Raw genomic sequence first — 12,873 nt, 5'->3', positions numbered from 1 at the left:
GCTAAACATAAATACTACTACTTTCCAATGCATTGAAATGAACGGAGTCGGAGCGGGAGGAGGAAGGTGGAATAGGCCTCGCTCACATCTCCATCACATCTAACAGAATGGTTTCATTCTGCACTTTAAAGAGTTCATTTATCACAGGAGAATTCCTCAGTTTCCTTGGGTGTCACAATTATCTGTCAGTCTCACTGCTCTCCGCCTAGTCTCTGGCTGATGTATGCGGCCCATTGAAATCCCATCCATCTGTTATGTATGACAGAGCATAATTCACATAGGGCTGAATCCTGTCTATCCACCACGGCAAGGGAAGTCTCATAAGGAAGAATTCAATATTAATGTCATGTTTTTCATTTTGCTGGTTGATGGTTTGCAAATGGTGTCTCGGTCTTGGACGAAATGAAATGGGTTAAATACTATAAATACTTCCTGCTGTTGAAGTGGCAATAAAGGATGCGACGCATTCAGAGCCATCTTTAAGATTGTCATCTAATGACTTTTAGGAAAGTGAATGTGGGGTTGTCCAACAACATGGATAGAGGGACAGATAGCAAAAGAGACAGAGATAGAGATAGAGAAAGAGACAAAGACAGAGATAGAGATAGAGACAGACAGAGATAGAGACAGAGATAGCAAAAGAGACAGAGATAGAGATAGAGAAAGAGACAAAGACAGAGATAGAGATAGAGACAGACAGAGATAGAGACAGAGATAGCTAAATAGACAGAGATAGAGAAAGAGACAGAGTTGGAGACAGAGATAGTGAAAGAGTAGAGAGATAGATAAAGAGACACAGACAGAGAAAGAGACAGAGATAGATAAAGAGACATAGACAGAGAAAGAGACAGAGATAGTGAAAGAGACAGAGATAGATAAAGAGACATAGACAGAGAAAGAGACAGAGATAGTGAAAGAGACAGAGATAGAGAAAGAGACATAGACAGAGAAAGAGACAGAGATAGTGAAAGAGACAGAGATAGATAAAGAGACATAGACAGAGAAAGAGACAGATATAGTGAAAGAGACAGAGATAGACAAAGAGACATAGACAGAGAAAGAGACAGAGATAGTGAAAGAGACAGAGATAGTGAGAAACAGAGATAGATGAAGAGACATACAGAGAAAGAGACAGAGATAGTGAAAGAGACAGAGATAGATAAAGAGACATAGATAGAGAAAGAGACATAGACAGAGAAAGAGACAGAGATAGTGAAAGAGACAGAGATAGATAAAGAGACAGAGATAGTGAAAGAGACAGAGATAGATAAAGAGACATAAGACAGAGAAAGAGACAGAGATGGATAAAGAGACAGAGATAGATAGAGACATAGACAGAGAAAGAGACAGAGATAGATAGAGACATAGACAGAGAAAGAGACAGAGATAGATAGAGACATAGACAGAGAAAGAGACAGAGATAGATAGAGACATAGACAGAGAAAGAGACAGAGATAGATAAAGAGACATAGACAGAGAGAGATAGATAAAGACATCGCAAAAGAGACAGAGATAGAGAAAGAAATAGAGAAAGAGAAGCAGTTGTTTTAGATGCAGACAGGCTTGTGGCGTAGAGAACAGAAAGAGAGGGAATTAATGAATGTCAACAGTGTAGTATGAGCAGTATGAGTCAGAGATGATTCAGTATGAGTCAGATTTGATTCAGTATGAGTCAGATTTGATTCAGTATGAGTCAGAGTTGATTCAGTATGAGTCAGATTTGATTCAGTATGAGTCAGAGTTGACTCAGTATGAGTCAGAGTTGATTTTGTGCTTAGATGACACGTCTTTAGTGAATATTACGTTTTTGTCCTCTAACTATTGGATTGTTGGACTACTGAATGTTCAATGCAGTCAGGGTCTCCATGAACGACGTATTCCAATCAAATCAAATCAAATTTTATTTGTCACATACACATGGTTAGCAGATGTTAATGCGAGTGTAGCGAAATGCTTGTGCTTCTAGTTCAGACAATGCAGTGATAACCAACAAGTAATCTAACTAACAATTCCAAAACTACTGTCTTATACACAGTGTAAGGGGATAAAGAATATGTACATAAGGATATATGAATGAGTGATGGTACAGAGCAGCATACAGTAGATGGTATCGAGTACAGTATATACATATGAGATGAGTATGGGAGAGACATAGACAGAGATAGAGATAGAGAAAGAGACAAAGACAGAGATAGAGATAGAGACAGACAGAGATAGAGACAGAGATAGCTAAATAGACGTTGCATTAGCTTTAGCGATTACATATCAATAGGATGTCTTACAAATATAAGATATGTCTGAGGCAATGTCTGCATGTGATTTGATGTCATATATTCAAAGCCTGCCTTCACAAGCCAGTACTGCCTTCACAAATCGTCTTGGGGCAAATATAAAGTGTTGTCTGAAAAACGAGGCAGACAAAATCCCTTCCCTAAAAACTGCAGTGATGGGCATGATATTATCATTGTGGTTCAATGGAGTAAAAGATAGCAGACACAAGAACACAAACTCAGCTTGTCTCTCTGCTTGCCTCTCTTGAAGTATTCTGATTGATCTGATTTGCCGGGGGGGGCAATGCAAATTCAATCCCAAAACATTCCAATCCAAACAAATGTACTTTTGTTTCATGCATATTTATCACACGTTTAAACTCCAGCAACTGTAACAAAGATGAATAACACGTGGGAGGATCGTAGAGGCACTGCATCACATCCTGACCTTTAAGTCAGTTCTAAGTAATAAGAAAATGTCACCAACTGCCAAACACACTGTGCCCTCTCCAGAGTACAAGACCGTGTCAATAGATGTTTGGAACTACTCGGCACTGAGGATTGAGCTGGGGTATTTACCCATGTGATGGAGTATTGCTTTGGCATGTGTAGGCCTACAGGCACGCACCGACAGGCCTGCTCACATACAGCACGGCACGCTGCTTTGCAAGACAGTTCCAGAGGAGATAGCTGTTGATTGGCAGATGTGGGGGAAAAAAACGATAAGATTTTAAAATCTGCATAATCAACTCATTTTTCTGCTTCATCACAGTGTGCGTGGGGGAGCTTGTCTCCCAGGAGACTGGCACTAGAATAAAAATGTCTCATTCTTCGATCATTTCTATTTCAGGGCTTTTCCTCAACACTCACAACAAGTGATCTGCACTCATCCACTCAGAAAAGCAGGGCAACAGCATCCCCGCCCCCCTCTTCCTGTGTGTGTGCTCCCGTACACATAGACCACAGGCTCAACTCGAAACAGTGTACAATGAGTAACCTAGATAACTTCTCTCTATTAGATCCACCAACGCCCTCTGTGAAACAGATGCAGAAAAGCCCTATGCGTATTCCTCCCACTGAACAGCACCAACCAACAGCAACACTCCATAATCCCATTGTATATTCAGAGATCATTTTGTGACACAATAGCATCACTGAAAATAAAAACGATTGTGTGCCCAGCTGCTTTCAGTGAGCCCTCATCTGAAGGAGCCCTTTGCTACCATGGCAGATGGTACATGCTGCCCTCAGATTGATTTTTTTATTTTTTTTTAAACGTGGGTCGCAAATTTTTATGTGGTTCAGTTTTTTTACGTAAATGCACTTTGAATGTGATAAAAGTCTACTAAGAAACGTGTATCTCTTTATTTTCCAATTTGTTTTACCAATGGCCTAGAGTCTATTGAAATAAACACACAAATGAATCCACTTCAAAGACCGTTATCTGTCAACACAGCAGTTTGTCTTCTCCGTCTGGCTGATGCCTCCTTGTCCTTGTCTCCTTGTCCACATGTCTTCCATTACTACAGTATGTTATTCACAATTGTTCAGTTTATTGTACAACACTGCAAATATAACTGCAATCTATGGAAAATGAGTCATATACTGAATATATCACCCGTGAGTCATTTAATAGAAAACCATCAGCTGAATGGACATTCTACTGAACAATCTCTGGGAAAGAACATGTGGTTAAGTGGATCCATTTAGAATGGAGCAAGCCATCAAAACACCATTTATCTACAGTATTAAAAGTCCAATTACATTTCAAGGGGTTTCAAGTTGATCACAAGTTAACCAAATAGATTTTCAACCAGAACAGCATCTGGGAATACTCTTATTTTGAGGAAAACGGTTAGGACATAGGGATGTGTCTGTCCCCAAAGATTTCAAGTCCATATTGTTTGTGAGAACACTGTAAATGTTTTACCACAGTGTGTCTTTGTGTGTTCAACATATATACTGTTGAGAATCCCCTTTTGTTCTATATAGAATCTACCTAACTCCCCAGAGGCTCCTAGCAGCTCCCAGGAGCCATGTTGGTAAACTTGTGTTTCAAAGTGTGTTTCACCTCCGCCACACACACACCTGTCTGCATCTGACAAACCTGCTCTCATGGATAGGAAGAACCAATTACTGGAGCTCTATTCATACATCACACACACGCACGCACGCACGCACGCACGCACGCACGCACGCACGCACGCACGCACGCACGCACGCACGCACGCACGCACGCACGCACGCACGCACGCACGCACGCACACACACACACACACACACACACACACACACACACACACACACACACACACACACACACACACACACACACACACACACACACACACACACACACACGTCTTTAAATGTCTCTAATGTATGTGTCGGACCCAAGTAAGACTAGCTGTCGCCAATGGTGTCAGCTAACGGGGAGCCTAATTGACAACTCAAAACACACACCTCTACAGATGAGCAAATGCAAATCTTGAGTATTCAGTCGAGTAGTTCAGAGTCATAGCATGAAGGCGTTTCTCTGAGTAGTTGTTCATGGCGTGTTGACAGCTTTACACAGAGAGTTGTGTTGATAGGCAATCTTAATGAGCGCCGAACATGTTTACAATTCATTACCGGATGCACTGCAACTACAGAGAGGGACTTGGGTAAAGCTGAAGTCATTAGTTCAGGTATAAATAGGTATTTGGCAGTCTACTGCATGTATTGAAATAAAACTCATTGAATAATTAAACAATATTATAAACTGCCCTCTTATTAGGATCACACACAATAAATTACAGCATTTTTAAACTCCCAAATACGTAGGAAAAAAGGGATACACTCTCAAATGAAATATGTCTTTAATGTAATGCGGCTTCAAGTAATATAAAATATAACACTCTGCGCGGCTTAAAGAGCAAAGAAGTTATTGCACATCACATATAGATAGAATAACATTCACCTGGGAATGCATGTGGTTAATATTGTTACATCGCCGTTTGTACCGTCCCATAAGAAATACTGGTGTTCAAGAAATGAAGCCATTCTCTACCTAGTACAATACAAAGGACTCCAAATACATAGTAAGAAAATAGGTTTGATCTTTAAAACAATATATTACAACTCAACTGCAGAGGCATTTATGTCCGTCGTGTCACACAGTAAGTCCATTGAACTGTCAGTCTCCTGTTCTAACGATCTTAGATCATTCCAATGTACACTCAATCTATGTCGACAGCACGCTGTTACATTGTATACTTATCATGGTCTTTTCACAATGACAACATCTGTTGCGGTACCAAAACAGTACATCCCACAAATACATCTTTATTAAATATACAAAGACTGGAAATTAAGAGTGGACATTCATTATCAACCTAACTGACAGCAGAGCATTTTACATAGGTTGTATATCTTGGTATTTCTTATCATCCCTACTACTTCAGTAACGGGGCCAGACTTTTTCTGTAAATTAGCAGCGTTGCCTACATAGATTAACCTAATAGCATCTGAGCTATTCTGTTCCACTGCTAAGCTTCTTACCTCTGTGTTTTAGGGATTTCATCTCATAAACAACATATGGTGCAAATGGCATTCTGTTGCATTGTGGGACATTATTTGATTTTCATAAGAGTAAAGTTAAGTCATTGAGTCATTTTAATCAAATATATTTCTGAAAATGTCTATAATTATTTTATTTTCTTACCTGTGGCCTTTAAACTCATCAATAGCTACGGGGGAGAACGCAGGAGTTACAACAGCAGAGAGAAACCTTGGTCTGATGAAGAGGCTTTTAGCGAAGCGTCTCTTGGACTATGCAAACGGCCAGAAGGTTATTGTTATAGTACCGTTCCCTCAGGATCATGTGCTGTACATTGACAAAGAAAAGCAGAGATCGGAAGAGAAGGAAGGGGCAGAGGAGGAGGAAGAGAAGAAGCAAGAAAGGAGAAGAAGAAGAAGAAGAAGATGAAGATTTCAGGGCCTCTTCACATTGGCACTAACTGTAGGTAGCTGATTAACACTTGAGGTGTTTCTTGCTGGTCATGTCATTCCAGATGCGGTGCATCTCCTCCGGGGAGATCTGGTGGACCGTTACGACCCGTCTGTAGCGGCACAGACTGTAGGCCATCTTCCAGTGGTTGAAGCCACTGTTCTGGAAGGGGTGGATGCCCAGCTTGCGAAGACACAGCCCCACGTACACATCCTCCAGGTGAAGCAGTCTGGTGTGCAGGGACGTCTTGTAGATGAGCTCGGCCACATCCGCCGAGAACACGTACCCAGTGCCCGAGCAGAAAGGCGGGTACTTAGCCTCAGGGTAAAGGTCTCTGGGCATGTACCACTTACTGCGCATGTCTCTAATCGGACCTCCGTTGATGACGTAGCCCGTGAAGTAGCGTCTCCGCGGCTTGCTGGCGGGCTTGAGGAGGTTGTAGACCAGGTTCTCCATGTTGACGAAGATGTCCGAGTCCGTCTTGAGGACGTACTGTGCCTTGGAGCAGAAGGTGGCCACCCAGCGCATGCCCATCAGGGTCTTGAGGGTGAGGTTGTGGTAGGAGTCTATGAAGTCCTCCACCACGACATCGTGGAAGATCTGGCTCTCCTGTTCCACCATCTGGTTGAGCACCGGGTCTGTGTTCCTCCCAAGCAGGAAGAGTGTGAGGACGCGAACGCCATCGCTGAACGTGCTCTCGTCTCCCCACGTCTCTCGAATCGCTTGACGTGCATCAAACTCCTTGTGGGTGGTGCTGATCAGGATGACTAAGAAAGGTGCCACCGTCTCACACTTCTTGGGCTCATTGATGACAAAGTCGAAGGCGTGTGGGTTGAGCGGCCGAGTCCGTATATTGCTGAAGGTCACGTTCTTGGTGAGCTTGGTCTTCTGGCGGATGGGGATGGACAGCTGGCCCACGTAAGAGGTGGAGGGACGGGACAGACTCAGGTACCAGAGAGCGCTAGCCCAGCAAACGACCGTCAACAAGTATAAGCAGCTGACCTTTGAAGGCATTTCTGTTTACTTGGTGTGTGTTAGGAGCATTGAGAACGTCGAGAAGGTGGAATCTCCATGGGTGGTCCTCCAGCTACTTCCAGCGGTGCAGCATGATGCTGCCTCCACGTGATGCTTGACATTAATTCAGTACCCCTGACTGCTTTAATACAGACTAGTGGTGAGATTCTGGTTGAAAAGGAGGGTTGTCGTTTTTCCTCGATGCAGCCATTGTACTATTCCATTCCATTAGGGGCGTTCCCTTGCATTCTTCTCGCCAGCACTTGATTCTAAACAAAAACAGATAAAAAACAATTTAGTCAAGCCTTAACAAGAAGGTTTCAGAACTCTTTGGCAAAATTAGAGTATTCACTTGCGTGGAGTTATGAGGAGGGTTAGTATGATCTTAGAAAAACAGAAAGATCCTCTTTGTTTGTTTCCTATAATGACAAATAACTCAACATGTGAGACGATCTCTATAGCTTTAGGTGAGTGAATACTTCTCCAAGCTGTCCTCTGGCGGTGTGTTTCTGTCCTGCTTTATCTTCTTCTTTAGTTCTGGCTACTTTGTGCTTATAAACACTGTTTATCTCCACTTGTCCTTCCCTTGCTGCATACGCCGTGTTAAATCAGCAATATCACTCTTACTCTCTGAAAGTCTCCTCAAGAAGAAACACTCCCGAGGGAAATGCACTGGGTCCTCTCTTTCACTCACTCTGTCTCTCTCTCTCACTCTTCTTCCCTCCTTCTCTCTTTATATCTCTCTCTTCCCTTGCCTCTCTCTCTCTTTCCTGCTCTTCTCTCTCTCTCTCTCTCCTCTTTCTCTCTCAATGACACATTGATCTTGGCATGACGGGAAATATTGTTCAGTAATGAGCTCTTCCTCACTTGGTGGAATAGGTACTGTAGCATCCAGAGAAATAATTCCACAATGCTCTGGCGCCATTATTATGAGTTGTATTGATATATATCTCATTGGTATATACGTATGCACACACACTGCTTCTTAGAATGGTTTATGACGGAGCAAAATGAATCACAAAATAACCATTGTTTCGCTTTGATGATGAAAGACATGATTAAAGACAGTCAGCTCTGATAAAAAGCCCACCATGCTCAGTGAGTGTTTCCATCACAGCAACAGCATTGGTCCTGGATCAAAGTAAAGAGTGCATTTTTCCATCATTACAGTAACAAGAAGTGAGAGGCACTCTACTGGGTTTTACTCATGGAACATGCACCGGTTGCTACCAGCAGTGAGACTACTGATTGTGGTGTGGAATAAAAAAAAGTGTGTCTTTATAGGTGTGTTGATCAAAAACTGTTTTACACCATGTGGAAATGTACAGGTAACTGCCAAAATAAAGGAAACACCAACATAAAGTGTCTTTATTGGGCGTTGGGCCACCATGAGCCAGAACAGCTTCAATGCACATTGGCATAGATTCTACAAATTACAACAGGCTATGCCCCCCCCCCTGTGGATGGGGTACATAGCCATGGTAGCCAAAATATTGGCCAAAATAATGACCTGCCCAGAATTTCTATACATGACCCTAAGCATGATGGTATGTTAATTGCTTAATTAGCTCAGGATCCACACCTCTGTGGAAGCACCTGCTTTCATTATACTTTGTATCCCTCATTTACACAAGTGTTTCCGTTATTTTGGCAGTTACCTGTATGTCGAGACCAAAGATGAATCCCACAGAACAGTGGTACCTCCGAGCTTACGTTGCGGGATTTAGAAGTACCCAGCGTCACAGCTTCATTGCTCTAGATCACCACAAGGGGGAGTTAGAGAACTCATTATGCTTTTGGGTCCCAAGGTTTTTATATGACCAATCATATGGAGTGGTTCCAATGAACCACCAAAAGTTCCAATTAACCACTACATTTCTTGTTTAGCAAACTATAGTTTTGGCAAGTCGTTTAGGACATCTAATTTGTGCATGATGCCATTCATTTTTCCAACAATTGTTTACAGACAGATTATTTCACTTAGAATTCACTGTATCACAATTCCAGTGGTTCAGAAGTTTACACTAAGTTGACTGTGCCTTTAAACAGCTTGGAAAATTCCAGAAAATGATGTCATGGCTTCAGAAGCTTCTAATAGGCTAAGTGACATCATTTGAGTCAATTTGAGGTGTACCTCTGGATGTATTTCAAGGCCTACTTTCAAACTCAGTGCCTCTTCGCTTGACATCATGGGAAAATCAAAAGAAATCAGCCAAGACCTCAGAAAAATATTTGTAGACCTGCACAAGTCTGGTTCATCCTTGGGAGCAATTTCTAAACGCCTGAAGGTACCACGTTCATCTGTACATACAATAGTATGCAAGTATAAACACCATGGGACCATGCAGCCGTCATACTGCTCAGGAAGGAGACGCATTCTGTCTCCAAGAGATGAACGTACTTTGGTGCGAAATGTGCAAATCAATCCCAGAACAACAGCAAAGGACCTTGTGACGATGCTGGAGGAAACAGGTACAACAGTATCTATATCCACAGTAAAATGAGTCATATATCGACATAACCTGAAAGGCCGCTCAGCAAGGAAGAAGCCACTGCTCCAAAACCGCCATAAAAAGGCAGACTACGGTGTGCAACTGCACATGGGAAGATGAAAGTTTGTACATTTTGGAGGAATGTCCTCTGGTCTGATGAATCACAAATAGAAATGTTTGGCTATAATGGCCATCTTTATGTTTGGAGGTAAAAGGGGGAGGCTTGCAAGCCATAGAACACCATCCCAAACGTGAAGCACGGGAGTTGCAGCATCATGTTGTGGGGGTGCGTTGCTGCAGGAGGGACTGGTGCACTTCACAAAATAGATGGCAACATGTGGGAGGAAAATTATGTGGATATATTGAAGCAACATCTCAAGACATCAGTCAGGCAGTTAAAGCTTGGTCCCAAATGGGTCTTCCAAATGGACAATGTCACCAAGCATACTTCCAAAGTTGTGGCAAAATGGCTTAAGGACAACAAAGTCAAGGTATTGGAGTGGCCATCACAAAACCCTGACCTCCATCGTATCTAACATTTGTGGACAGAAATGAAAAAAGCGTGTGCGAGCAAGGAGGCCTACAAACCTGACTCCGTTACACCAGCTCTGTCAGGAGGAATGGGCCAAAATTCACCCAACTTATTGTGGAAAGTTTGTGGAAGGCTACCCTAAACGTTTGACCCAAGTTAAACAATTCAAAGGCAATGCTACGAAATACTAATTGAGTGCATGTAAACTTCTGACCCACTGGGAATGTGATGAAAGTAATAAAAGCTGAGATAAATAATTCTCTACTATTATTCTGACATTTCACATTCTTAAAATAAAGTGGTGATCCTAACTGACCTAAGCCATGGAATTTTTACTAGGATTAAATTACAAGTCATTGTGAATAACTGAGTTTGAATGAATTTGGCTATGGTGTATGTTCTGATTTCAACTGTAGCTCAGATTTGGAAAAAAAATCCCTGTCTTGAAATTTGTGGAGTGGTTGGAAAATGCGCTTTAATGGCTCCAACCTAAGTGTATGTAAACCTCCGACTTCAACTGTATATATTGGTCATGACTCCCGAGTGGCGGTCTAATGCACTGCATCTCGGTGCAAGATGCTTTACTACAGTCCTTGGTTCGAATTCAGGCTGTAACACATCCAACCGTGATTGGGAGTGCCATAGGGCGGGGCACAAATGGCCCTGCGTCATCTGGGTTTGGCCGGGGTAGGCCTTCATTGTAAATAAGAATTGGTTCTTACCTGACTTGCCTGTTAAATAAAGGTTCAATTTAAAAAAAAACTGGCTGCAACCGCGGCACAATCAATAGGAGGTGAACAGTGGCTGGTGCTGACAATATAGCTGACTTGTTATGCAGGTGTTGCACACCAACAGATGAAGAAAACCTACACCAGTCGAGCAATTAATTTCAAGAAAAAAATGAATTTTAATTTGACTTTACAAACAACAAGAGGGCTTAATTGGAGTCTATTTCTTCTGAGCCTAGACCAATAGAAAATAACTTAACTGGCTGAGGTAGGCTATGAGGCTTAACAGCCTAGTAGAAGTTTATTATGCCTACTTACATTTGCAACTGGTCAAAAATGTAGCATCCTACATAAAATAACAATTTAAAGAAGAAAAGTCTGCACATTCGAACTAAAACAATGTAACTAATAATTAAAAGCGCACATTTGCAAATCCCAAACTCTAAATGTAATTGGAAAGGTAGATACAAATGATGTGCGAAATTGTGGTTACAATAAAGAATATAGGCCGTCATGCAAATGTTTCCTATTAGCAGGACAATATACTTCTTATAGCCCGGCTACTGTTGTGAAAATCCCTCAACTTGCAATGTATTCAATGCTAGAGTACTCTAGCATTGAAGTCTTACATTTCTAACTCAAAACAGCAGTACAGCATTTCTTCATCAACATCTTTATGCTTTTGTTAATAAAATAAAATAACAGGAAAAAAGACATTCAAATGCAGATGTTTATATGAACTACATTTTAGCTTGCACCCAGCTCCACGACCACAGGTAAAACCTTGCTGAGATGATCAGTGTATTTGTTGCATTGTTGTATCGTCAATTTCTCCTGTAGCCAAAACATCTCGATGGTCTTGACCAGTTCATCTTTGCCTGACGGCTTGGCAGAGATACGGATGAATCTTTCCAGTTGATGCCTAACAAGTTCGATCGGGTTGAAATCAGAAGACCTACATGTAGAGATGAAAAAATACATATTTTAGAGATACTGTACGTCTACCGAAGGTATTTTTATTGAACCTTTATTTTACTACATAAAAGTCTACTTACTCTGCTGGCGTTCTGAACCAGTTTATGCCCTCATTTGCAATGCAAACCCGGGCGGCAGTGTGTTTTGGGTCATTGTCTGCATTTGGAGAAGAAAACAAGACATTTAGCCTAACAGCCAACATTAGGTACAATAATAGAAATAGAAATGTAAATCGCCCTAAACGTAACCTAATATTTCTATAATCCTACCTTGATAGAAATGATGTGTACCCAGAAATACCTCTCTGACATAGGGCCATCATATCTCTTGATGTTTTCTTCCTCGAAGAAATCTTGAGCCATGATACCTGAAAAAGGAGGCAAGAGTGAATTATTGTGGAACACATAACAGTCTGTGTGGTGGAGGCTACAATATTTTATGTACCTTCTGCTTTGTAAATAGCCAAATTTGCCAACAAAAATCAAATATGGGCCTGGTCCCTGGCAAGAAATTGCCCCCCAAACATGGAGTTTGAGGGGAACTTGGGACTCGGCTTGCTTGATCTTCTTCCTTTTTTCTGTAGCAATTTTGAGCCAATTGCTCAAGGGCCACGGTTGATTCGTCTGTGAAGATGACATTGTTGAATGTCTCGCCAGCTTTTATCCATACCTGGACCTGCAGGACGCAAAGATCTTTGTTTGTCAGATGAATCATTGGGTCGAAACTATAGAACAGTACAAATCAAGCAAACACACATGGTTAGTGTTCTGATAATTTAAAAAAAAAATATATATACAGTGGGGAGAACAAGTATTTGATACACTGCCGATTTTGCAGGTTTTCCTGCTTACAAAGCATGTAGAGGTCTGTCATT

General features: G+C 41.7%; 1 protein-coding gene across 5 annotated transcripts in view; it reads right to left on the bottom strand.

Annotated features, from left to right (window-relative positions):
* Positions 1-4,838: 4,838 nt before the first annotated feature.
* LOC124008634 (beta-1,3-galactosyltransferase 1-like) overlaps positions 4,839-12,873 on the bottom strand; it is a 130,202-nt gene continuing 122,167 nt past the window's right edge. For 2 of the 5 annotated variants that reach the window (XM_046320102.1, XM_046320103.1), the window contains one exon: positions 4,839-7,541. In XM_046320102.1, coding sequence (XP_046176058.1) covers positions 6,283-7,272 — 990 coding nt within the window. In that variant the 5' untranslated portion in view covers positions 7,273-7,541 and the 3' untranslated portion in view covers positions 4,839-6,282. Of the gene's footprint in view, positions 7,542-11,179; positions 11,980-12,079; positions 12,156-12,268; positions 12,675-12,873 lie in introns of those variants that run through there. The other 3 variants (XR_006834124.1, XR_006834123.1, XR_006834125.1) reach the window with 3 other exon arrangements.

Source organism: Oncorhynchus gorbuscha, linkage group LG21, assembly GCF_021184085.1.
Source record: "Oncorhynchus gorbuscha isolate QuinsamMale2020 ecotype Even-year linkage group LG21, OgorEven_v1.0, whole genome shotgun sequence".
In the NCBI taxonomy this organism is placed as follows: Eukaryota; Metazoa; Chordata; class Actinopteri; order Salmoniformes; family Salmonidae; genus Oncorhynchus; species Oncorhynchus gorbuscha.
The sequence above is the reverse complement of the archived record's forward strand: the minus strand, read 5'-3'. Positions and strand labels throughout refer to the sequence as shown.